Here is a 26,730-nt window from a genome sequence, read left to right as displayed (position 1 = left end):
CTTGTTGGGAGTGGTGTTGCCTCCCTCTGCTGGTTAAAGTGTGGTAGTGCAACTTTGTAAAAAAAAAAAGTTCATTTCATATTATTTATAGAATTAAAAAATATATATATTTTTTGAATATTTCTGTTTAGCTTTATTTTTATTTGTTTTAGTAGCCTAAGATTGGTATTAAACTAAAACTTTAAAGATGGTAGAAACTGAAATAAGTTTAAGTTTATTTTTAGTTTAATTTGTTTTTAATTTAATATTGAAATTTTGTTTAATTTCATTTACCGAAAATGATTTATATTATTTCATAGCTTTAGTTTTACTAGTTTGAATAATGTGAATCGATTACATTTTTTAACTCATTGTAGGAACAATTAAATAATTAGCAATATATATATATATATATATATATATATATATAAATATAAATATATATGTATATTTATAAACAATTAGCTATATATATAAACATAAACTTATTTATATATATATATAAATGTGTACATTTATGTGTGATATTTATCTTAAGCTATTTTCAGTGATTTTATTTACATTTAAATAAGTGCCATTACATTTTCTTTATTGTCAAACTATTATTAATATTATTATCAATGTTGAAAACAGTTTGCTGCTAAATATTTTGATACACTACAATTCAAAAGTTTGGGGTAAGTAAGATTAAAAAGGTGTAAGAAAAAACATATACACTATATTTTGGAATTGTATCAGTCCTGCTCTCTACCAATAAATACCAGGAATTGAAAAACCCACATTTTTGGCTAGTTATTTGGTAATAAGTAGTCCCAATAGTTACCCTTTCACACATTTGATGTCCCTTCAGTAGCCCTTCTTCACTTTCTCCCGGTTTCACAGACAAGGCTTAAGCTAGTCCCAGACTTAAATGCATATTTGAGTTGTTTTAACTGAAAGCAACTTTCACTGACATATCTTAAAATATGTCAGTGCCATTGTTTTGTCTCAAGATGCACACCAGTCATTTTTTTCAAAGGCAAGTTTATAAAAGCTACATGCCCTAATTGAACCGAGGCCTAATCCTGGCTTAATATAAACCCTGTCTGTGAAACCAGGCCTGTATGTGATGTTCATAATGATACTCACACAAGTGCTGACATAATCAGTAAACCCATCAAGACAGTTTCCTGTAGATGTGACGAGGCAGGCTGTTTGCCAGACAGTAATGTTATAAATGGAGGAAATGTGAGTACAACCTCCATGATTTAAATCAGATTTTGAGTCCGTTTCATCTATTTAAGGGCCTTGAGCAGGAAATCTAGACCTCTACCTCCAGATGACCTCGCATTTGTGCACTTACAGAGCTATAGCCTATTATTTCCCATAGATGTCTGTTATCTTGTGAATCAAGAGGGCAGGCGGTTTTCAAATAGCTTTAATGTTCTGAGTAGAAGCCTGAAAAACAGTACCGGCCAATCAAAACAAAGTTTGCAGGATTGTCAAATGCAGGTTGAGTTATATGCAATTACAACCATTGCTTTGGTTAAACCCCTTCATAGAAGACTACAATGTGCTAATCCAGATACAAATACAGAGTAGAAGCAGAATTGTAAAACAAAATAACATCATAGTTAAAAAAATTCCACGGATTCTTTCAAATCAAATAAGAATAAAGTGCCTTATATAAGCCATTTTATGAGCTGTACATGTTAGGAAACCACTCAACATTCGGTTTAGTGTAAGTCTGCATTAAATGTCATTCACAGCCACATTGTGAAACCATCCTGTTATATGCCACTACTGTTTATATGCAATATAGTTGTTGAGATCCATTAGGCACTGCAAATGCTGCTGAATAATTCCACTTTCATTATATATGTACAGTTTGTTTCTTCAGTATTAATTATATTGCTCTCAACTAAAGAAATTTGATAGTAAAAATTAGATAAAGTGCAGTTGTTATTTCAGAAAAAATTAGCAAAGAACTATATTGATAAAAAATACAACGAGATATGAGCTCACAGGATTCATTGCATTGTCTTGACTGGAATGTGAATTCTAGGCTTACCTTGTCTACTCTTGCTTTGTTCCAGGAATAAAGTATAAAACTCTACCAATAAAAGGCGGCTATATCATATTCAAACTTTATTAGTGTAAAACATCTCCTACGCATCTCAAATGATAATTTACTAAACATTAGATATGTTAATATTTACTGCTCTCGCCGTTTAGTCTGTTATATTATCTTTGGGATAGAAATGATGAGATGTTAAACACAGAAATGCATACATTTAGAAGGCGATTTGTTTTCAGTGCCAGCACTATAGAATCTATCAAAATCCATTAAAATGTATATTTTCTCTTCTTTATAATTTCTGCAGCAAATCTTAAAAAAAAAAAGCATTTCTTTATATTACATGTGTGTGTGAGTGTGTGTGTGTGTCCAGGGTGATTTTCACTGCTGTATTTTACTGCTTTTTTTTATTACAGTAATAAGCATTTGTGGATAAAATATGCTTCACTGTCATATAATGAACCTTGATATTTCTACACATTATTTTCATTATGCAACATTTCTTAGTTAACTCTTTTAAATTGAACCCAGACATCATCACTCTCTATATCTGCAGCTAATGCTTTATAGAGCCTGAGTGTTTGTCTATGCAGAACTGCAGTGAGTTTCACATTTCCCCCATCCATGAAGGCTTGAAAATCTGCCTAGAACCTGGTTCTGAGCACCAAGAGATGCCGGCCGTATTAGAGTAGCGCTACAGAGGCACAGCAAGGTCACAGGGAATCCCTGCGGTCAGCGCAGCCGTCACACACTCGCACTGGGTGGTCCCAGCCACGAGAGGGCACTGGCCTGGTCTTCCTGGAGCAGTTCCCGCACACTCCCTGCCCGCATGCCCTGCAGTGGTGCTTGGACATGCTGGGGATAAAGGGTTTAGCACAGCAGTGGCACTGAGTGATCTCATGATCCGGGATCCAGTAGTCTGGTCTCGCAACTCCCTTTACAAAACCTGTATTAAAGGACAAGATGTGCAAAAAAATGCCATTTGTCACCTCACACACACAACAATGCATAAGCAATTTCTCTAGTGTAAAATCAGACACTTAACGTGTACTGGTCACACTCACAGATAGGGTAGTCCACAGCGTTGGAGAACATGTCGAGAGTGGACTGAGCTACTTCCGTCACTCTGCGGGCAACTAGTATCCGGGGTTCTGTACTGGCCACTGTAAGGGAGAGAATGTATTGTCAACATCTCACACTGAGGCCATTACAAACTGTTTTGGAAAATGCAACACTCAGTCAACTGAACTTAATAACCCTGGGAGAATATTCTTTTGACATGGCTAAGTATTCTCTGCAGACTGCACTACATTAGACAAATAAGCACAGAATCAGTCGAGGTGAGAAGATAAAAACTCAAACATGCATCATTTTGTTCTAAATAAGAGTACCAAATTCCATATTTTAAATGGTTTATTCTGTGTGTACTGTGTAGAATAATACAGCTATTTTATGCCACTGATTTTGCTGGAGTCTTGGTCTTGGATAAATACACTACAATTAAAATTATAAAATATAATTATAAAATTTAGGGTAAGAAATCAATACAGCAAGGACACGTTAAATTGATCAAAAGTGACAGTAAAGACATTTATAATGTTACAAAATATTTCTGTTTTGAATAAATGCTGTTCTTTTGAACTTTCTACTTATCTAAGACTCCTGACATTTTTTTATCACTGTTTCTGTAAAAGCTGTTTTCAACATTATTGATAATAATAATAATCATAATAATGTGTTTCTTGAGCATCAAATCATCATATTAGAATAATTTCTGAAGGATCATGTGACACTGAAGACTGGAGTAATGAAAATCTAGCTTTGCATCACAGGAATAGATTACATTTTAAAATAGATAGAAAAAGAAAACAGTTCTTGTAAATTTCTAATAATATTTCACAATATTACTGAAAAAAATTTGAGTGTAAACTTTTTAAGTGTAAGAAATACTTGCTGCACATATAATAGGCTTATAATAGGCTAACCATAGTGAATCAAGGTAAGACAAAAATACCTTTTGGGAGAAAGATTAATAGTATTTTGTTCATTTTGAACACAAATGAAATGCTGTACTTTTAAGACTAGTCCCCTAGAGATGCTCCACTTATATCATTGAGGTTTCAGATTAATCTGTTTGCAAAAACTGTCCAATATGGATTAGATTTCTCAATTTGAAACAAAAAGATGATGGGATAACCATGATAAACCATTTCTGTTACAGAAGTGCTATGAGGGCGGACGGGAAGTGTGCTTTTAAGAGAGAACGATGCCCTCACCCTGTCCAGTGTTCTGAGGTCCTCCCTGCCGGTAACAGGCATCACACACTCGTACAGGGGTGCCGCCCCAGCCTCTCTCAGGAACTGGCATGCTGTGAGTGGAGCAGGCCTGACAGAAACCCTCCCCACATGCCCGACAGTGGTGTTTCCTCTCCGCCTCCTCAAACGCTCTCCTACAACCATGACATTCCTGAACAGACCAACATGATGTTTAATTGTCTTCACATGATAAAACAATTGATGCGTTTGATATTTTATTTCACATGCTGTAATTCTTTTTCACATATTCCTATAGGGCATTTCAACTTACACTGATTTCAGTGTTGGGTTTCCAGTAGGGCGGAGCCACTTGGTCTGTGAGCCAGGCAGTGACAGCTTTGGTTGGGCCTGAGCTATATTCTGACACTGACTGGATTATGTAATTCATTCCATCCAAAACCCGCTGAGCTGCATTCTGATGGTCTGTCTGGAAGGCATCGGTCTACAAGCATAAAAACAACATTAACCACTGAGAGCATCAATGGAGTCAGCACATGGATGGGAACACAGAGAAACGACTCACCCCCTGCCAGACATGCTTGACCTCTGGCCGCACCACACCGCTCTCTGGATCCTGGTTGCCCATCCAGTACTGCCGACTCCGGTAGATGATGCCACAGCTGGCACACTCTAAAACATAGCTGTAGAACAAGACCAGGGATCAGAGCATGGACGAGGAGCAGCTGTGGAGGGTAGTTTCAGTAGAAAAAACAAAAAAAACTCACTCACCCTGACCATGCATACTTGGCCAGACCAAGCCATTGGTTATCTGTAGAGGCAGCTGTTTTGGGTATGACAATCACTTCCTTTCCGCCCTCATAGCACCTCTGTAACAGAAATGGTTTATCATAATTATCCCATCATCTTTTTTGTTTTAAATTGAGAAATCTTATCCATATTGGAGTTTTTGCAAACAGATTAATCTGAAACGGGAGGAGGCCCCGGGGAAGACCTAGGACATGCTGGAGGGACTATGTCTCCCGGCTGGCCTGGGAACGCCTCGGTGTTCCCCCCTTCCCCCGGAAGAGCTGGAGGAAGTGTCTAGGGAGAGGGAGGTCTGGGCATCCCTGCTTAGACTGCTGCCCCCGCGACCCGGCCCCGGATAAGCGGAAGAAGATGGATGGATGGATGGATTAATCTGAAACCTCAATTAAATAAGTGGCGAATCCCCTTAAATATAGGGACTAGTCTTAAAGAAAATAGCCTTCATTTTTTTTGTTCTCAATTAACAAAATTTAATTAATGAGTCAACACATCATTGATCTTTCTTCCAAAACGTGTTTTTCTCTTACCCTGATTCACTATGGTAAGCCTATTATAAGTGTTTATATTTTAGACCTAGCGTGATGATTTTCATGGGTAATTGCATGTCTTGTTATATCCGTAAATAGAGAAAAGTTGCTCCGGCTACTTTATGGTGTGCGAGTGGCAGATGTTAGTTGTTACAACGAGCGAGAAAGGCCGACATGGAGCAGCTAAATCTCAAACCTCCGGCGAATCACCCGTTTTAAGCACACGCCGAACAGAGGAGAGTCTGCTGACAAAAAGAGAACATGACAGAGCTCGTAATAAAACAAGAATCAACATTAGCATGGCTTTTCAGAGATGGCAAGAACTGAGGGATTTAAAATGTTGTAAAAGCGACACAGAGATAGTGTTTTGTTTTCATTACTGAACAGGTAAGTAATGTATTTTATTGAACAGATAAATTGCCATATGTAGCTCTATAACAGAGTTGATTGTAAAGCATTATCTATTATGAAGGCTCATATCATTATGATTGTTGTGCTGTGCTGTTATTTATTTTCAAGGAAGTACAGTGTCTATTAAAGGGTAAAGCTACAGTAACGTCTTCAGCTAGTCAGCTTGAGATCCTTTTCATCTAAACTGCTTATATCTTTTAAGCCTAGTAGTGAATGTTTTATGAGCGATAACATTTTTATGACTTTTTAGTTACGAGAAAGAACCATATTCGTCTGCATAGTCACGCAGAGCCGAAGCACAACCAAAACAATGTTCTTCTGCAAAATGCATGTAGTTTTGTTTTTTAACCGCAAGAGGGTGAAATGTTACACATTGTACTTTTAATCAGTTTTAATTTCAATTTAATTTAGTGTGATTTATTTACATGGGAATAAAACCCTGCACTTTTGCATTGCCAAAGTGTTTGCAGCATAGCTGTGTGGTGCATACAATGATAAATTTCGCAAAATAAAGTAGTGCAAATGGACAAAATAGGTAATTTTAATAAATAAAATTTCAATAGTACAACAAAACGAAAAACAAACAAAACAATCAATTAAATGATCAAATAAAATAAAAAACAAAAAAAGATCTAAATAAAAGCAGAAAAATAAAAACAAAACAATAAAAAGGAATTTAAATAAAAACAAACATGAAACAAAACCAAAAATAACCTTGAGGTTACCTTGCAGATGAGAACTTTATTGTTGTATTGGTGGGCATACTGACATAATCCATCAGCCATGTGTGGGACCGCGTCTTTCTGGTGGTTCATGCCGTTTTTACACCGAACACTAAAGCCATGGGATTTTGGAGAGGTTAGATATGATTTGCTAGCTATTAAGTGCTCTTGAACCCACACACACACACACACACACACACACACACACACACACACACACACACACACACACACACACACACACACACACACACACACACACACACACACACACACACACACACACACACACACACACACACACACACACACACACACACACACACACACACACACACACACACACACACACACACACACACGCTAAAACAATAACAATTGATGCAAGATCTAATTACATTCTAACTACAGTGTATTGACAACTTTTTGTGCTTTCAGTGCGAATCAATTCCATACATTAGTTTTGCATGCTGAATACAGATCCTAGTTATTTCTAACTGTGAATCATCAAATTACAAAGTGGCTCAGTGTTGATGCAATGAAATTAGAGTCTTTTGTGTGACAATGCAGAAATTTCCTTGATTTACTATGCATCAAAGGGCCACACATTAAAGGGATAGTTCACCCAAAAAATTTAAATTCTTTCCTCATTTACTCGCCCTCAAGTAGAAGATTGTTCTTAAGAATATGGGTAACCAAACAGCTGATGGGCCCATTGACTTCCATAGTATTTTTTTTGTTTTTATTTCAATCAATGGTGCCCATCAACTGTTTGGTTATCCATTTTCTTCAAAATATATTCTTTTGTATTCAGCAGAATAAAGAAATTCATACAGGTATGGAGCACCTTGAGGGTGAGTAAAATGATTTTTGGGTGAACTCTCTCTTTAAACACAACCTGCAAAAAAACAAAAAAAACATCCATTCAATCTATCGCTCGGAGCATAAAGTGTGTGGACTTACTTGCAGCTGAGACAGACTGATGGGCAAGTGAAATATTCATCAGGAAAGAAGGAGCATATGCTGAATTTGTCATCGGAGATCTCGCCACAGAACCTGTCGCTTAAGGCCTGAGAGAGAGCAGAGCAGTGAGGTTCAGTGAAGAGCAGTTTCAGAAACATGCTCAGTGGTCAAAGGTGAACACATACAGTACATGCGTACCCTGAACCCCAAAAGTACTTTAGGACACTTACGCCACACTGCAAGTACACTACCATTCAAAAGTTTGGAGTCAGCAAGATGTATTTATTTGATTAAAAATACAGTAATATTGTAAAATATTAACACAGTTTAAAACAACTATTTTCCATTGTAATACATTTTAAATTTCAAATGTATTCCTGTGATGCAAAACTGAATTTTCAGCATCATTACTCCAGTCATTACTTCAGTGTCACATGATCCTTCAGAAATCATTCTAATTTGCCGATTTGATGCTCAAGAAACATTTCTGATAATCAATGCTAAAAAACAATTGTTCTGCTTAATATTTTTGTCGAAACCTTATTATATTTTTTTTCTCAGGATTCCTTGATGAATGGAAAGTTCAAAAGAACAGCATTTATTTAAAAATATATATTTTTTACTGTCACTTTTGATCAATTTAACACACTATTGCTTTCAAAAAATTCTTACTAACCCCAAACTTTTGACCATGAGTGTGTGTTTACTTAAAGCGACAGAGTCAAACAGATCACTTTTATGGGGCATTTTTGGAACTTGTCCCTGGTCAGCTCACTTTCACTGTATGGAAAAGAGCATTGTGAACATTCTGCTAAACTTCTCTTTTTGTGTTCCATGGAAGAAATAAAGTCACAGAGGTTTGGAATGACAAGAGTGTCAATAAACAATGATGACATTTTCATTTTTGGGTGAACTATTCCTTTAAATGCATGAATTTATTTGCATTAGATACAAAATATATCAAACCAAATACCAAAGCTTAAAGGGATAGTTCAAATTCTGTCATCATTTACTCCAAACCTGTATGAATTTCTTTCTTCTGTTGAACACAAAATAAGATATTTTGAAGAATGTTGGGTGAGTAAATGACGACAGAATTTAAATTTTTGGGTGGACTATCCCTTTAAGTGTCTAAATTATTTTTGGGGTCACTTTACACACACATACACAAAGAAATGCGTGAGGAGCTACCTGTAATGCACTGAACACAATGGCAGGCTGGCGCGGGGCTCGCTGGGATGTGTTCTTCACTTGATGATTGACAATCTGCAGTAACTGTGAGTAGTCTGTAGGGGGAGTGATGGTTTGGGTGCCCACGTACTGAACAGAGCTGAAGGCGTCTGTGCTCATGCTCAAGTCATGGAAGCGCTTTTGCAGCAGCGTGTCTGCTTGCCCCATGACAGAGACATCTGGATAAGAAAACAAACCCATATTTCTTTAGCCTGACACACTTCATTGGATGACACTAACTCAATAGTTTCAAAATAAAAAGATGAAAGATGTTTTTCCAGGCATTTACAGCGTTTGTTATGTGGTTTATACAATATATTTCATGAACCATGATTTACAGCATGCTGAAAGCATGGGGTTTACCCAAGGGCACAATTGTAATTGAGCAGTATTGTGATCTTTGTAACAGTCCACACCTGAGCCACCCTGCCTTGGGATTTCCCTGCAGTCTGTGTTAGATAACTAGAAGCTTAACCATTAAGTCATTTAAATAACCTTCCTTCCCAATTCCAACTCCCCAGTGTTTTTCTTTTGGACAAATGACAACAACAACAAAAAAGGATTTTTATGAATATCTGTCTCCTTTGAAAATGTGGCCTAATGAAATATTTTTATTATGCACTAATATGCTGTAATCTTTTATAGAAGCAATAAGGCACCTGAAAATGCAACATTGAATTATATTTTATATAATATCGTTATCTCTTTGTATTCGGGTTGATTTCAAATGACTTTAAAAACATTTATACCATATTCAAGAAGTTAAAATTTAATGACTAAATTAAAAAAAATGTCATGTGGTCTGTCTAACAATATGTAAAAAAGTAAAAACATTTTCCTTATACTTTGAATAAATGCACACACGTTATTTGTTAAAAGTTTTAAAATGTACTTAAATTATTTTTTTATTATTATTTTTAACTTGCCAGCAATGAAAGTCTGCAGGGATTTTTTCCTGTTATGTTGATGGCACCACATGACTTCATTATTTTCAAACTTTTGACTTTTTTCAAATATTAAAAAGCAGTGAAATATTTTTTTTTTCTTCTAAGAAATAATAAAATAATTTAATTATTTTACTTAGGCTTTTAGTCATTACGATATCAGGACAGTTAAAAATGAATTTTAATTCATGGTAACATCATGGTATTATGATGGTCCTTTTTGAATATTCTGTTGACTACAAGTAATTTTGCAACTATATGTTAACTAGCAGTCATTGGAGTATTGGTAGACTGTCTGCTTATTATCTGATAACACTTTATTGTTATGCTTCTCCAACAGACATTCTACTGACTAGAGGTGACTTTGCAACTATGTCAACTTATTCTAACTCTAACCAGTCAACTAATACTCTACTAACACTCTAATGAGAGTTAGCAGACATGTAGGTTCAACGTTACTTATAGTCAACAGAATGTGTTAAATGGACCATAAAAATAACGTGAAACCTAATTCATAAATTAAAAACATTTTCATGATGCATTTAAGCTTTGCCTCTATGGCTTGCATTTTTGGAATGTATTTTTGATTAAAATAGGCTAATAGATCAAAATTAGCAAAAAAAATAGCACTTTGTTATTGGCCCAGCATATTACAAACTAAAATCTCTATAAAGATTTAGCATTTGACTACAGAGACAATGAAACAAATTGAAATTCTCATCACTAAGCAGAGAGAAATAAAAGTGGGAGCGATGAAACAATTCAGCTTGACTGACAACTTGTGTTTTTCCAGTGGGACTCTCCACCAGCCTAAAATTTAGGATTTTTTCAAAGAGTTTTTGTTTAGGCCCCATGAGGGTGTGCAGACCCAATCCCTTTGCCCCAGGCTAATCGTACAACAGCCTTTGGCAACAACATGTAACAGAAAAATGCTGTATTCATACTTATAAATACAGGTCTTGTAAATGTGAAAGTGTGCTAGTTCTGACTTACCCTGGCCTAGCAGCTGAGTGCGAGAAGTCTCCTGGAAAACTATAACGGCAGGTCCAAGGCTGGAGAGAGGCACGTCCAGCCCGCAGCGGGTAGACAGAGCGCGGAGCTCAGGTGTAAAGTGCTTCAGGTAAGCGGCCGACGCGCTGCCGAGGAACTGAAACATGTCGTTGTGCAGCCTCTCGGCCCGTGTGCGGTAAACGACCACGTCTGATACGGCCAGAACCTTCAGCAGCAGACGCATCCGCCGGTTCTGCTGACTGGCGGCACCAAGCAGGCCCTCTGTATCCAGCACGATCAAGCTCAGGAGCGGATCGTAAGCCGCCCAAACGCCCACCGTGCATGAGGATGGAGAAGGAGACGTGGCAAATACCTCCTCGCCATCGAAAAGCACGTGATTGAGAGTGTGGGACTTGCCGTCGCCCGTGTTGCCAAAGATGGAAAGCACTTTAACTCCTTGAGCAGCACTGCAGCCCAACTTTTGCAAAAAATGGCCTTCGTTCTTCACCTGGGAGAGAGAAAGAGTATGAGAGACATCAAGATTAGAGCATCTATCTATCTATCTATCTATCTATCTATCTATCTATCTATCTATCTATACTCCCTTTATTAGGTACACTTGTTCAACTGCTTGTTAACACAAATATCTAGCCTAATCCGCCAATAACATGGCAGCAACTCAATGCATTAAGGCATGTAGATATGGTCTAGACTCTAGACGATCTGCTGAAGTTCAAACTGAGCATCAGAATGGGGAAGAAAAGTGATTTTGAACGTGGCATGGTTGTTGGTGCCAGACAGGCTGGTCTGAGTATTTCAGAAACTGCTGATCTACTGGGATTTTCACTCTCAACCATCTCTAGGGTTTACAGAGAATGGTCTGAAAAAGAGCAAATATCCAGTGAATGGCAGTTCTGTGGCCGAAAATGTCTTGTTGATGCCAGAGGTCAGAGGAGAATGGCCAGATTCGGGCTGCAGTAACTCAAATAACCACTTGTTACAACCGAGTTCTGCAGAAGAGCATCTCTGGACACGTAGAACCTTGAAGCAGACGGGCTACAGCAACAGAAGAACACACCAGGTTCCAATCCTGTCATGACATTCAGATGGTAATGTCAGAATTTGGCATAAACAACATGAAAGCATGGATCCATCCTGCCTTGTAGCAAAGGTTTAGTTTGGTGGTGTTGGTGTAATGGCGTGAGAGATATTTTCTTGGCACACTCATATGGCCTCCACTTTCACCAGATCTCAATCCAATAGAGCACCTTTGGGATGTGGTGGAATGGGAGATTCGCATCATGGATTTGCTGCTGACAAATCTTCAGCAACTGGGTGATGCTATCATGTCAATATGAGCCAAAATCTCTGAAGAATTTTTCCAGCACCTTGTTGAATCTATGGCACAAATAATTAAGGCAGTTCAGAAGGCAAAAGGGTTCCAGCTCAGTACTAGCAAGGTCCACCTAATAAAGAGGCCAGTGAGTGTATATCGTGTCTGTCTATCTCTCTATTTATCTATATATCTGCCAGTCTCTGTGTCTGTTTCTATCTACCTGTCTATCTTAAAGGGACAGTTCACCCTACAATTGTCATCATTAATGATAAATGAGTCATCCTGCCTTTTGTGTTCCGTTGAAGAAAGAAAGTCAGATGGATTTGAAACAACAGAAGATTTGAAACAACAAAAGAATAAGAACATAATGAAGTTTCATTTTGAATCTCTATACAGTAACAATCTCACAGTGAAGGCAAATAACTACTTTCATGCTGGTCACTGGAAAGACCGTAAACTACCTGAAATGGCACTGTCACCTCTTAAGGGATAGCCAACAGATAACAGTAAATGATTATTATATTCTTATACCAAGGTATTAACAATGTGCATCAAGAATATAATGGTTGATCATCATGATACATGTCCGAAAACACACACACACACACACACACACACACACACACACACACACACACACACACACACACACACACACACACACACACAATGGTGATTTCATGTACCTTAACATAACAGCAGTAGCTGCTATACAGCACTGAGATCATTCAATGTTTGTAAATCACACTAGCACACACTGTGTGTTGACAGATATATCATCTGCTGTGCCACATGTCCCTGCATTATTATGAATGTACGTGACAAAAATACATCAGAATTACACAAACCACAGATATAATCGATGATAATCGATGAGTAAGATTACATGTCAGTAAGATTACATGTCAGTGAGATCCTTAAATGTTGACAAAAGACACATCTTCCTTGTGATTCAGCAATATTGACAATTTGGGGTTAGTTTATCAGCGTATTATTTATATTACACGTATTATAATTAGTAACTATCATGCTCGTGAATTGACAAACACCTGTCAAAGTGTATAAAAACATCAAAGACACTACATGTGCTTTTTACCTAATAGCTTGATGGCTAACGCAGAAGCTAACAAAAACAAACCTGCAAGCTTTCGTTTTCGTCAACCAGGAGAAAACTCCGTCCATTTTCCTTCTCCTCGTCCATCTTAACAGACTCGAGACTAACCTCATCCATATCTTTCAGTATCATTTCAGACATAGTGAAAGATTTAAAACCATCCCAACTCCCCGGAAAGCTAGGTAGACTACAACTGTCCCAGCCAGGACTATTTACTTGGATATCTAGCTGACCTCAAGAGGGCGCTGTTGCTGTTCTGTGAAGCGCCTTCATTAAGTATTACTGAGCGCTTTCTGACACCCTCTAGTGGATATTCAGATGAACTGTCCTGTGGCGGTCTTTGTGTGCAGAAAACAGAAGTTCATTCTGTAATACAAACCTGGTCAATAAAAACAAGTCTCCATAAAATAAGCTCTAAAATTAGCTCATTATTCTATAATTTTGGCTTTTTTTTTTTGTAAAATTGTAGTGGTGCAAACAGAATATCACTGATGTTTAATTTTAGTTATAGGATTTCTTGCATCGCAATATTATGATGAATTGAAGATTAGCTCAACTCTAAAACCTCCTTTAAAAATGCAAAAATGTGGTGCTCTGCAGAAATCCCTGATGAATCAACAGGACATTTTTTTGTTCAGACAGTCTTTCCATAGAGCTTGCTAAGGTTCATTAAATATTTGTTAGCAGGGATCTATAAATATCACATGTCACAGAATGCCTTCAAAGTGGCGCCATTGCAGTTAACTGGACTGAAGAGCCCTTTATAAGTCACTTCCATTTCCTTTAGAGGTCAGTCAGGCCTCTTGTCACAATATTTGTAAATTTGTATTTCATTAGTAAACCATATAGGAGAATAACTCCTTAATGAGTAATAATGTTATTGTCTCTTTAGTTTGTATATATATATATTTATTTATTTATTTATTTGTGTGTGTGTGTGTGTGTGTGTGTGTGTGTGTGTGTGTGTGTGTGTGTGTGTGTGTGTGTGTGTGTGTGTGTGTGTGTGTGTGTGTGTGTGTGTGTGTGTTTGTGTGTGTGTATTATTGGCTATATAGCAACAGTCAAAAATGCAACAGTCATGCATTGCAACCAGCATGCAAATTAAGAAAATCGAAAAGAATGGCTTAATGAAAATGTAAAATGCAAAAAGTTTGTTTTGAGGGTTAGATTTAGGAGATGAAAAATATTATTAGCTCAGTATTTATAGCTACACAGTGGAAGTCAAAGGAGTGATAGGAAAATAAATGTGTGTAGCCTATAAATATATAGGTGACATGATGTGGCCTATATTAGTGAGATGGATATGTAACCTACTGCCTATTTATTAAATAAATCTATTTAATAAAGCTATGTGATATTGATCAGTGCCTACCTACATTTTCTGTGATTATTTATAGTAGCCTAATTGTAAGAACGGACGATTCTTTATGCTGTTCTTTCTGCCATCGCTATCTAAACATATTCCCATTTCTCTACGAATCAAAAAAAGATACCAACATGAGAGCAAAATACTGACAGACAGTCCAGCAATCCAACCTTGAATTTACAGTAGATGTTTTGGCTTACCCATACAAAATCAAGGCGGGACTAGTATACAGTTAACCGCAGTGCATTGTGCTATTTGTAGTACACGCGCCACTGACTCTTGAAGACATCAGGGAACTAAAACTACATTTCCCATCACTGGCCATCAGTCAGTCGCGCTCCTATTGGCTAGCTGATCCAGCCGCAGCCCCAGAGAATGAATGAAATTGAAATTGCTGCTATATTACATGTACAATACCGGGGATCTGCAGTCTTACATTGTATCATTCTATATCAAAATGGCCACAGTGGTCCAAAATCCTCTGAAATCGTAAGTAAAAATATTTCTATTTTAATGTTTTTTTTAATGCATGTCATGCAACAAACAGCGTTCGTTCAAATGAACAAATATGCAAACATCTTTAAAAAGTATAAAATGCCGGCGAGGTTTAAACTACGAATGCATGTTGAAATGCAATAAATCATAATGCATGCGACGACATTTTGTCATCTGGGCAAATATGGCATGTTATAAAGTGCAGAGTCTCGGGTGTCATTTCTGCATATGCACAGTGATATGGAGGAATGTTGAGAATGTTGACCCGGCGTCCCTGGTCAGTAGCCTATTGATCACTAGGAACTTACAGTTGTTGGTATTGAGATCGGAGAGTTCACTGGTCATCGAGTCTCAAGATAAACGATGGCACTTGAAAATTTTTGCTTTAGCTTTTGTATAGAAAGATGTCAAACAAAACGAACTGGTATGCTGTCTGTATAACAGCGCTGTCTATGTGCAAACTGCCTGAACTGAAAAATGTTGCAATTTATCACACTAAGCATGTTTCGGGGGTTTTACATTGCACGCGCTGATCACATTAGACTGTAGCTACAAAATTACATGCATCTTGAATATGAATTATTAGTGTTATTGTTTCTAAGCCGAATGCATGCTTATGCATGCTATTTTAGTGGCGTGTAACATTTGGTATCTCTTAAGCGCCGTTGCATCAATGCACATTCTGTGAAGTTTCCATTAGATTCCTTTGTGCACACTGTCACATTTTTTCGGCGTGCGGCACGCAGACGCCACACGGGCTCAGTGCCAAAAATTGCTTTACATTCGTCTGCTAGAGACTGGGACCTTCGGAATGGGGAGACGTGTTTGTATTTGGCATGCAAATGTGACTGTAGCTTTCATATCTTGTAAAGGGGAAATTGCAATTGTGTCGGTTTTTTAACCCGGGAGGTTGCACCACGATTGCCTATACCTTGACCCATTGCAAGCACAGAACGTCTTCACAACGTTGCTTTTGGTTGCAGTTTGCAACGTCACGTTAGTAACATGTTTGTATTAGGCTACGTTTGAAAAAATAGCCTACCAAAATACAACCAGGCCACATTATAAAGCTTGTGGAATGTTAAGTCTACTTTTTCAACTTAAAAAATGGCACAACGGGCACAGTTACCAAACATATGACTAAAGTAAAATATTGATATTTTCATGGATATCATTTCAACTTTGAATGATCGCACGAGACAGCCTACATTTCCCACTCGCGCAAAAACCCGTTAACTGACAAGAGCGGCGCGCGCAGCATTCATAGTCAGACAGGATGCAAGGTCTTATGAGGTTAGACACTTTTGAGCTATAGCCTACCTTATGACAAATTATAACTCAAAATGGGTCAAAAATAACAAATGAGAGTAATATAAGTGAAATAACATTCGGGTGTTGGATACTATAGCGGTAGGCTACAATACCGGTTATTCACATTTAGTCTACATGAACAGCTTTGGCATAATTTGAATTTAGACAAATATTATGTTGTAGAAAATACTTATTCAAACACGCCAAATTAAGTGGGACGGATATAGGCCTAAGTGTAGCAAATATACATGAATATAGTTGTTTTTAAAAATATGGAGATATAGGCCTACACACCTGTCACATGACCTTTCTAAAGGCACACCAATGACATTCGTGTAACTGCTAGACGGGCATTAAACGCAAATTTCCTGTCCATACTATACCTTAACCAGTGTTGAGTGTAATTAATTGGCCTACTAAGCAATCTGTTTGCTGTAATTTAATTACTTGTCCCTTGAAAAAAGTAAAGTAAGGGATTACTCTTAATGTTTCTTTAACATAATTACAGTTAGGCCTACTGGTTCAACTAGAACCTTATTATAAAGTGATAAGTTATCCAATACTTTTTAGATGGAGTAATTAGTAGCTACAGTAAATACACTGTTGAAGATGTAATTAGTAAGCTAGTAAATAATTACTTTTTTTAGTGTAACTTACCCTGCACAGACTGTAACTTACCTTAATAGTTTTAATGAAGTGTAGCAATGGGTAGGCTACTCTTAAAAAAAGTATTTTTTGGACATGTATCATCATTCATAATCTTCTTTGAATTAGGCTACCGTAGTTTATCATATACATAGCCCATTATTTGTAACACTTTACAATAAGGTTCTATTTGTAAACATTAGTTAAATCATTACTAACAATGAAACATAGCCTACTTCTGAAGCATTTACTAGCTGGTAGGCTACTTGATGTTAATTTCAAAATTGACCAATGCATTATTAAAATCAAAAGTTGTATCTGTGTTAACATTTAATGGACCTGAGCTAACATGAACTAGTAAGTCTAAACTCAACAGTTGCAACCTAAGGTTAACAAAGATTAATAAATGCTGTAAATATTGCTCATCGTTAGTTAATGTTAGGTAATGCATTAACCTAACAGTGTTACAGTGTTGCCAGTACATGAATATTGTAATCATTCAGTACTATGATTAACTTCAGTAGCATATAATACTTTTCTGTAAAGGAATAAAACGTCTTTGGATTTTGTAAATCCGCAGTTTTGATTCAGTGACTTGTGTAAGTAACTCATACATGACAAATCCTGCAGTATCTTACTGGGTTCTCTTTGGTTTGATCACTTTCCCTGAGCAGTGAACTTTGTTGTTGAGTGTGGACGAATGTTTTTCAGCATGTACACAAGGTCAGGTGTGCATCTTTGTGCATTTGAAATATTTGCATGAGAAACATGAATGAACAGAAACAGGGGCTGCAATCAGCGTCTGAATGACTGTGATATTACGCTCTTCAATATCCCTCTTCAAAGAAACCAGTTAAAGTGCAGTACTTCTGGAGCCATGAGGAGATATCAGTTGAGGAGCCAATCTAATTTACATTACTGGCTTTTATAAATCACTAATTTTTAAGAGATGGTGATTAAATTATGCCTGCCTTGATTGCTGATTATCTGCTAACTGGCATGCCTTCACCAAAATGATGACATTTCATCGGGAATCTTTGGATCATTGAATTAGTTTCCCACTGTTCTCGTTGTGATTTTTTTCCCAGTCTTTCTTCCTCTACTGGTCTTCAAATCTCTCTAGTAATTACTCAGGTTCACTTACTGTCTATATTTTCTCCTCTATCTTCCACTATCTCTCTCTGTCTCCTAAAGTGATGGTGCCCTGTCTCTCCCAGTCATTTCATGGGATGCGGAATGCGGACTTCTTGGATAGTTATTCCGCTTTGCCTCACTGATCTGAGAAAAATGAATTCTAGATAATTCTTCACACTGTCGCTCTTAAGCCGAAGACTGTCACCCCGTTGTAGATCCTTCCTCCCCATCCTTATACTCAGGCCCTTTTTAATGTTTGTTTGCATAAGCAGACGCAATTCTATAAGGGCTTTTTTTTTTTTCTGAGACTGGTGTGGGCTGTTCTCCTCATTTCACTCACTCACTTTTTTTTCTTCCAGAGAGACTCTCTTTGTCTTCAAGAGGAGAGAGAGAGACACAGATAGGTATTTTTAGCTCTATGACCTATTTCTCCAAAGCTACCTTACTCACTGTCAGTCATCACACTGTTGCTCAGGGATCTTATAATGTGCGGCTAGCATGTATAGTCTATATGTAGTGTGCTAGTGGTGTTGTAGTTGTTTAGAAGGTTAGAGAGGCACGGGTCTGCTCACTTTCACTCTTTTTTTGGGGGAGGTGAGACACCTTGTGGGAAGATCATCAGATGTGGACCGAGGGAGGGTGCCGCTTGCTGATGATTCAGTCTTGTCAGTGTGAACATCTGAGTCAAGTAGTTTTGAGAATAGGAGCTTTGGCTGTGCAAAAATGTCTGGATATTAGTATAGTAGAAGGTTTTTTTTGTATTTTACCTCATGATACTGTATTGATGATACTGTAATTTTTCTTTTGAATTTTGAGTAGCTATATGACAAAACACTATTTTACATTTTGGAGAATTGGTGGTTAATTCATGTTAATTTTGTATGATCTAATTTGTATGTTTCCTTACGATTATCTTACAAACCCAGCTTTCATTCTTTTCTTTTTTTTAATTATAGGCTATGTGTCCGTACCAATCGCATTATACAAATTCATACGATGTCGCCTTCTTGTAAAATAGTTAAAGGCCCACTGAAGTGCCTTGGACGCGCAGCTTTGTATGATGCGTTGACGTAATTTCCACTGAAACAGGAAACTAAGGCGGGACATATTTAATGGCCCTTCCCCCTTTTCAAATAGCCAATAGCGTTTAGTTTACCTTACAGACTGCAAGTCGTACTTGACAGCACCATGGTTTCGAATCTGAGCACTGATGATACGTTAAATTCTAGAGAGCATTTGATTGGACAGAAGACGTGATGAGAAGATGAAGTCAGCGGTGATGTCATAAAAATCCGTGATCCTTTTTAGCGAAAGTGAGAGACTGTAAGTTTTAATCTCCTAAATGCGAACTTTGTCATTGTTTTGGAACACACCAGCTTTTTCATAACCTTAAGGCTAACATATTATTCATGCTAAAAGCAAAAAAACTTAAATTTTTATTTCAGGGGGCCTTTAAGTTTTCTCCTCGTGTTGGTAAATGCTGTGTAAAATAATTTATTTTCATTAAAGCAAGTTTGTGTAGTGTGTACATTGCATTTGCTATCATTGAATGGTGATCAGATCAGCCACCCAGACTAGACCCAGATATTAATATAATATCACTGATTCCCACCCCAGTTGCTTGCTAGGTTATTTTTGTTGGTTGCTTACAGGCTCAAGTCAGAAATGCACACCCTGGAGTCTCTATAATATTCTGGACATTAGATGTGGTTCGGGTCCTTTCATCAGTGTAAGTTTATGGGATTTTTTTTCATCCATTTTTTCATCTCCCAGGCGAAAATTGTAAGACCTATGACTTCGAAAAGTAATATCACACCTCTCCTCAACAAGCCACATGGTTTGAGCTATCTTTTTCTTACAAAAAGCATTGTTTGATTGAGAATGTCTTCAACTTCAGCCTGTTTTCGATGGGATGGATCTCACTGATATGTTGAGCTGGTGGTCTGCAGGGTTTACTGCATAACGCAATCAGAGGCTGGCCCGAGCTGAGATTGCCTATAGGGCAACGCTTTAAACAAATAATGATTGTGCCTAGTATAGCCTCTAGCAGATTATAGTATTATAGTACTCTATATCCAAACGTAAAATGCCCCTCAGTCCCTCAAATATATAGCTTCTACATTGGGAGGTGGACATCTGCATCCATCAGGGTATTAATACCATAGACATTTTTGTTCACTCTTTGAAAATAGAACTTGCGTATTCTACATGGGAATCTTCAGCCTCATGAGACTGTGTGTACTTTGTGCTGTTGAGCACTATAGTGTGTGTGTGTGTGTGTCAGAGCCATAGAGAGAGAGAGTTGCGACACTCCCATAGACCTCCGTTGTAAATAATGGCGGCGCTTTTAACCGTCTACTTCCGGGATATGAAGATCGGAATAGTTCCAAACACTGTCATTTGGGCGTTGGACACCATTCACTTACATTGCTGCGCGTCGAGTTGTTCCAGAGTTAAGTTGCCGAAATATCGACCTCTTTTGAATTGTCAACTGTCTATATTGTATCAGAGGCCCTTTGCGATGCTTATACTGGTCTTCATTTGTACATGCACAGCGTAATTATTTATATTTTATGTTGGTTGTTTCAACCAATTTTCAAGCACTGCCTGCTAGCTAACGTTAGTTAGCTAGCGCGACTTCGTCAGCTAAGAGTTCGGTAATGAGTCGCTACCACCTTTATAGCAACTTTTATTTAATTAAATTTTTTGGGATATACTAACTTTTCATTATGTTATTATTGTCTTGAGTGAAGCGGCTTGTGAGAACAATGCTGGACCTTTAGGATTGTTATGGCCATCACCAGTCCTGTCTGTTTCATGGATCACCTGCCCCTGGTTTTTGTTTTTCTTGTTCACACACACAAGCACACATTTTTGTTGTCTGTCATTGTTTAATAAAAAATATTTTATTTGAAAACCTTCATTTGTATCAGCCATGCTTAAATTCGTTTTTAATCTGTTATAGTTTTGATAATGTGTATGGCCTTAATCTTAAAATAATATTCTTAGTCTTAACATGATCATGTTTCACGTTGTGGTCCTGGGGGTGGCCACTTTCATCAGAAGAAGTGAGCTAGCTTCTAAGCGAATTCTGAACGGACCGCCACGGGCACGGCAGACCTCTTTGCGTGATCACGAAGGTAGGCTAATGGCTGAATCAAAATTTATAAGCAAAATCACGGGAATCAATAGCCTAATACAGCCCAGTTGTGCTAAAATAAATATCATGAGACGTCCATCATCAGATGAATGATATGGAAAAGTTAAGTTAGAGCCGCTAAAGCCAGTGCTACTACCCATGCGAACATGAACACTAAGCTTTTCCCTCCAAAAATATAGCCTAAAACTTATCTCCAAATGCAAAACTGACATTAACAAAATGCAATAATGCAATAACAGCTGAAAAAGTACTTGGGTGTGTGTTTTATTTTATATTTACCGTTCAATAATGCAATCGCTGCTGTCTGTCCCATAGAAGAACATGACAGCCAGCGTACGTTTTGGAACTATTGGGGCTTACATGAACCACGTGACAGCCATAGCGGCGACATCAAAGAGTGTCGCAACTCTCTCTCTCTATGGCTCTGGTGTGTGTGTGTGCCAGTATGAATCAGAACATGCATTTGAAGCAGAATAGCAGTGTATGGCATAGTCCATTGCTAAACGTGGGTCCATCAGATGAGATTTATAGCTGTTCTTCTTTCGCCGTTATTAGGTGGATAGATCCTCTCCCAAGATTTCAGATATTATTAAAGTGCAGAGGGTAGAAATATTCATCTCTCTACCGGACAAACTGTCCCACTAGCCATTTTCACTGGAGATCTATATGAATACTTGTTTCAAGGAAACCATAGATGGTCCAAGAGGGAAACATAAAGGCTTAAAAACGATCTGTGAGTGTGAAGAGCATCACACAAGAAGCGCAAGCTGGAAGGCAAGTTCTACAGTGTACGGAGCTCACAAATCAGTTGATGGGTCCCCAAATATGTATTTTATGCGGTGAAAATGTAATATAGTCTTATAATAAGCAATAGGATTTACCCTGCAGTCCAAGTGCACCTGTAAGCCTCCCTGTCCATCCTGCAGTCTTTTCAAGCAGTGAAACATGTGGCAGGACATCAGGTCCATGTTATACCACAGGCAACGATTTATGTGAACACATAGCCTGTGCCAGCAAACACAGCAGGGCAATTCAATATAGTAGACAAATGCCTGTGAGGATATATGGTTCACTTGTCTACAGCAGCGAAGGATGCTGGGTATTCCGTTTGAGCACGGGTGTTTGCTAGCATCACGGTCCACTGTGAACGCAGGTGTCTTTTAACAGACAATCTCTGAAAATTCAATGAGCATCTTCAGCATTAACACTTTCGGCGAGTACGTTTCAAATAGCTCATTTGGTTCTGCATGCAAATGAGATATTTTGACACTTTTTAAAACTGAAACTCTTCTCTGAGGTGATACTGATGAATATGGAAGTAATTTCATGCTGCTTTTTGCATCCTTGGATTTGTGCTTGGTGAACTATAATGAATTCTCCACTGATAGTGGTTGAGGGTAAATCCATTGACTTTGTTTAACACATTTTTCATAGACAAATTCATATGAGCTGGAATATTTAATAAACTTATAAATACTAACATTTTGCTGCATTTGGTGACATTTTAATGTGAAGCAAGCAACTGTGCTGTTCTGCATGTAAGCGCTCTATATGTCATATGCAACTTGTTTTCAAATGTTCAAATGTATAAAATTTCAAATGTAATTTTCTCTTCCTAATCATTTCTTCATCAAATGGATAAATAATTAACTTGCTCTGATTTAAAGAATTGTCTTTGCCTACTGTGTATGAAGTCAGAAAAGATTCAACGCACCCTTGAACACTACAGAGAAATGACGCTTAAAGTCACGATGAAACAGAAGCAGCGACAGATGTTTACTTTTGTATTGTGACGTATACCGGAGTATAACAGATGGTCAAAAAAAAGAGAAAGAAATGTAGGGTGGAGACTTGGTTCCATCCATCAGTTGTTGATTGGATTTTGAGATGAGGGCATTGCACTTAAAAATTAATGCCAGCTTAAAGTTGATTGTGGAGCGCCGGGGATTAAGGGCCCGTCCACACGGAGACGCTTTTTGCTGTATACGTATACATTTTTTATCGTATTGGCGTTTCGTCCACACGGATCCGGCGTTTTCGGAGACTGAAACCGCTATTTTTTTAAACCGGGTCCCAAGGTGGATAAATCTGAAAACGCCGCCCTTGCTTTTTCGTGTGTACGGCCAATCCGTACATTTTGTGAAACGATGATGTCATCACACCAAGTGTCAACTAGTCAGACACCGTTAAGTCACAGCAACATTTATGGTTTATGGTTAAAAGAAAAAAGAAAAGAAAAAAATAAGCTACTGTGCCCAATATTATTGTTGTATACAGCCATAGTATACAGCGCGCAAGGTTTATGCTCATGCTTTAAGTCTTCTTCTCCGTTTTTAGTGTATTTTTATTAGTACATTTTAGTATATTACAGCGCCACATACTGGTCTGGCATGTATACTACATCGTTTTGAGTCGGTTTCAGTGGTTTCGTGTGTACGCAGATATTTCTTGAGACGACGCCGTGTTTACGGATTTTTTTTTTGGAACGGGAAAAAAAAAATCGGATAGGGAAAGCTCTGGCTTCGTGTGGATGTGGCCTAAGTGGACACAATTATTGGAGGATGAAATTATCTGGCATACGTCATCAGAAAAAAAGAAGACTTTTTTTAAATGTAAAAAAAATAAAAATTTAACCAGAAAATCAAGTAATGACATTTTAATTAAAACTTGCAAAGTAAAAAAAAAAAAAGATATATACAAAAATTTAATTAATACATGAATCGTTCAAAATAATGCAAATGAATTTTGGGTAAATTTTCATTTCATGTCAACTTTAATGGGATCAAAATACAGACGTGAAAGCATGTATGTCATGTGACTGACACCACAGTTATTTGCGTTACAGCCCCTTTTCTCCGCAAAAAAGTGTTTCCAAATAAGTTTTTCCATATATAATTATGCGCTAGCTAGAGTTAAACAATTTATTTTATTGCTAATTAACATTTCCATCAGCTTTCTTGTTAAACATTATGATGAACTAGTGACTAAACCTTTTTGTGCAAAATCAATCCTCACATGGAAACTTGTGACAGAACAGGGTCCAAATCTCACCAAATCAGACACATCAACTTCAGTTTACAATGATATTACTACTCATTTCGTATTGCTCCGACACCGTTCTTTACTTCAATGTTTAGTTGTAGTATACTGGCTGTCCACTGTCCGACATAATCAGCATGCATTTTAATTCAAGTCGATAAGATTCATAAATGTTTATGTAACATTTGGCCTCCTCTAATGCAGGGCTGAGTTTTGACTATGCAATAGTTAATGTGCTGCAGTTCTTCCAGTCCTCAATAAGCTAGTCTTCAGCAGGCTGGAGGAAATGTTGCAGCACTTCTATAGAGGGAGAGAGGCAGATGAAGAAAGAAATGAGATAAATCATTTGACTGGGGTAGTGTAGTGAAAAAGAGGAGGGAGGGGTAGTGGGGCGGATGACGAAAAGGGAGAGGTGCTCGAGGAGGTTGCTATTGCAAAGTGTAATCTACAGTACTGATGGGGGATGGGCGTGCCAATATCCTCTTTTAACAATCCTAAGCTCATGGAAATACTGTGGGCCACATCAACATATTAGTCAGCCTCCACCATCAGTGGCACCAGCCACAGAAATTCAGTCCCTTACACCCACATGTGATGCTAAGATCCACTTACAATGAAGCAGCATAGTATTTTTGAAGTACCTTGGACTGCTGGTATTACCATCTGATGTTGTGGTACTAACGCTGCACTTTTTGGCAAGTAGAGTTTAGGCTTATGTAAAGATTATCTGGCACAGTTCATGAATAAGGCACACTGTATGACATTTTAAAAAGCATTAAAGGCCAAAATCCCCCTTTTATTTTTTTCCATTTTTTTTGGGCGCGAGAGCTATTAGATATCTTAGATAAATTATTATCTAGCATATATATCATGAAATAACTAGTTTCAATCATATCAAATTGCTCTTCTTTTGATTCTCTTTCTTTTAATATCAACTGTATTGATCATCTTAACTATATCCAACAAAAATTTAATAAAAATGTTACAATTGTGACATTATTTTTTATATATTTTTTATATAATGTATTATACATAATTATTTTTCTTGTTATGAGAAATGTTACACTCTTTAAAATGTAGACCCTTTCTCCAGTAATCTTATTACATTTACACAAATTGTAGAATTGTAATGTTTATTGTGAGAAGATGTCACAATAAACAGGTTTAGGTTCAACGACTCCTTTCACAGACTAACTGTTAAAAAATAAATAAAAATAAATACTTTATATAACAAAGTAAAATGCTTTAGAAGTTTAAGGCACTATGATGTATCCAATTCATGTAGGTGCAGCTACAGTCTTCAAACTATTAAGAAACATAATATTAAGATATTGTTAGTAATGAAAACTGTTTTTTTCTGTGACCCTGGAGCATATAAAATGTTATTACCCAATATTTTTCAATCTATATGATTATTGCATATATGATATCTTTATTATACTGACAGTTACTGGTTACTAAATTACTAAATTAAAATGAGTATATTGTGTTTTTTTCTTCTTTTTTTCTGAGCATGTGTGTGTGTTTGCATTCAATCACCTGGGAGTCTCTGTACAGTAGTTCAACAGGAGTTTGATATTTTACTGACACAGTGCAGCCTCTAGAGGGAGCTCTCTGTTACTTTTCAAAAGGACAACTGTTAATTGAGACTAATTGGCACTGTAGGGAGTTTTCTGGTAGTGTAGTGAGTATAATGAGGAGTACACCAGTAAGTTTCAAGACAAATTTGGACAACATCTCCCTCTGCCTCCTCGCATGGTTTAAATTAAATAGGCTGCAGAAGAAGAGCTAATTTTGGAGGATGTTCTATTTTTGAGGGTCATAGTTGAGCTTTGCACAGGAGTGACAGTGTGGATGCTCGAAGCGCTCCTCTCCAATCATTTATTTTTTTTCCCCTTCTCTTTTGGTTTGGTGAAAAGGCACCATGCTCTTGAGGTTCTTGTTTTCCTTTGTTTAGCAAGTGTGTGTGTGTGTGTGTGTGTGTGTGTGTGTGTGTGTGTGTGTGTGTGTGTGTGTGTGTGTGTGTGTGTCAGCCTGGCTTTCTTTGTGTAAATTGTAAGTGGTTATTACATGCATGCACATTCATATTGTATCAAGCATGCGTTATCAATGCTGAACACATTTTATTGCAGGATTTGACATGTTGACAATTCCCTGTAAAGGCTTTAGCTGCACAGAAAGGACTCTTTAAGCGGGCAGCAGCTACCAAAAATAGCTTTAAGAGAGTA

The 26,730-nt window shown here is 37.4% G+C and overlaps 3 protein-coding genes across 4 annotated transcripts in view; 1 reads left to right on the top strand and 2 right to left on the bottom strand.

Moving 5' to 3' along the window:
- The window catches only part of LOC309507061 (uncharacterized protein), a 159,247-nt gene that overhangs the window by 56,464 nt on the left and 76,053 nt on the right, over positions 1–26,730 (bottom strand). The gene's annotated exons all lie outside the window — the stretch shown is intronic.
- LOC309505994 (zinc finger FYVE domain-containing protein 1) lies at positions 1,381–13,587 on the bottom strand. The gene is made up of 11 exons (XM_082179496.1): positions 13,377–13,587; positions 10,906–11,410; positions 8,930–9,147; positions 7,739–7,845; positions 6,779–6,887; positions 5,080–5,177; positions 4,874–4,991; positions 4,622–4,792; positions 4,312–4,501; positions 3,100–3,198; positions 1,381–2,981 (listed from the first exon to the last, which is right to left on the bottom strand). Exons 1-11 carry the CDS (start codon positions 13,491–13,493, stop codon positions 2,749–2,751), a joined length of 1,965 nt encoding a protein of 654 aa, XP_082035622.1. The 5' UTR covers positions 13,494–13,587; the 3' UTR covers positions 1,381–2,748.
- The window catches only part of dpf1 (double PHD fingers 1), a 48,872-nt gene continuing 37,157 nt past the window's right edge, over positions 15,016–26,730 (top strand). Inside the window, exon 1 of one of the 2 annotated variants that reach the window (XM_082181229.1) lies at positions 15,016–15,207. In XM_082181229.1, coding sequence (XP_082037355.1) covers positions 15,098–15,207 — 110 coding nt within the window. In that variant the 5' untranslated portion in view covers positions 15,016–15,097. The remainder of the gene's footprint in view (positions 15,208–26,730) is intronic. The other variant, XM_082181228.1, reaches the window with a different exon arrangement.

Source organism: Leuciscus leuciscus (assembly GCF_965113295.1).
Source record: "Leuciscus leuciscus genome assembly, chromosome: 9".
Classification (NCBI taxonomy): Eukaryota; Metazoa; Chordata; class Actinopteri; order Cypriniformes; family Leuciscidae; genus Leuciscus; species Leuciscus leuciscus.
The sequence above is the reverse complement of the archived record's forward strand: the minus strand, read 5'-3'. Positions and strand labels throughout refer to the sequence as shown.

What these genes read in the sequence shown, in the direction of transcription:
- LOC309505994 (XM_082179496.1), bottom strand. Translation starts at nt 13,493, where the DNA reads ATGTCTGAAATGATACTGAAAGATATGGATGAGGTTAGTCTCGAGTCT. An exon ending in TTGTGTTCAGTGCATTACAG is followed by an intron (nt 7,846 to 8,929) that starts GTAGCTCCTCAC and finishes GCTCTCTCTCAG; the next exon opens with GCCTTAAGCGACAGGTTCTG. An exon ending in TCAGTCTGTCTCAGCTGCAA is followed by an intron (nt 6,888 to 7,738) that starts GTAAGTCCACAC and finishes CCATGGCTTTAG; the next exon opens with TGTTCGGTGTAAAAACGGCA.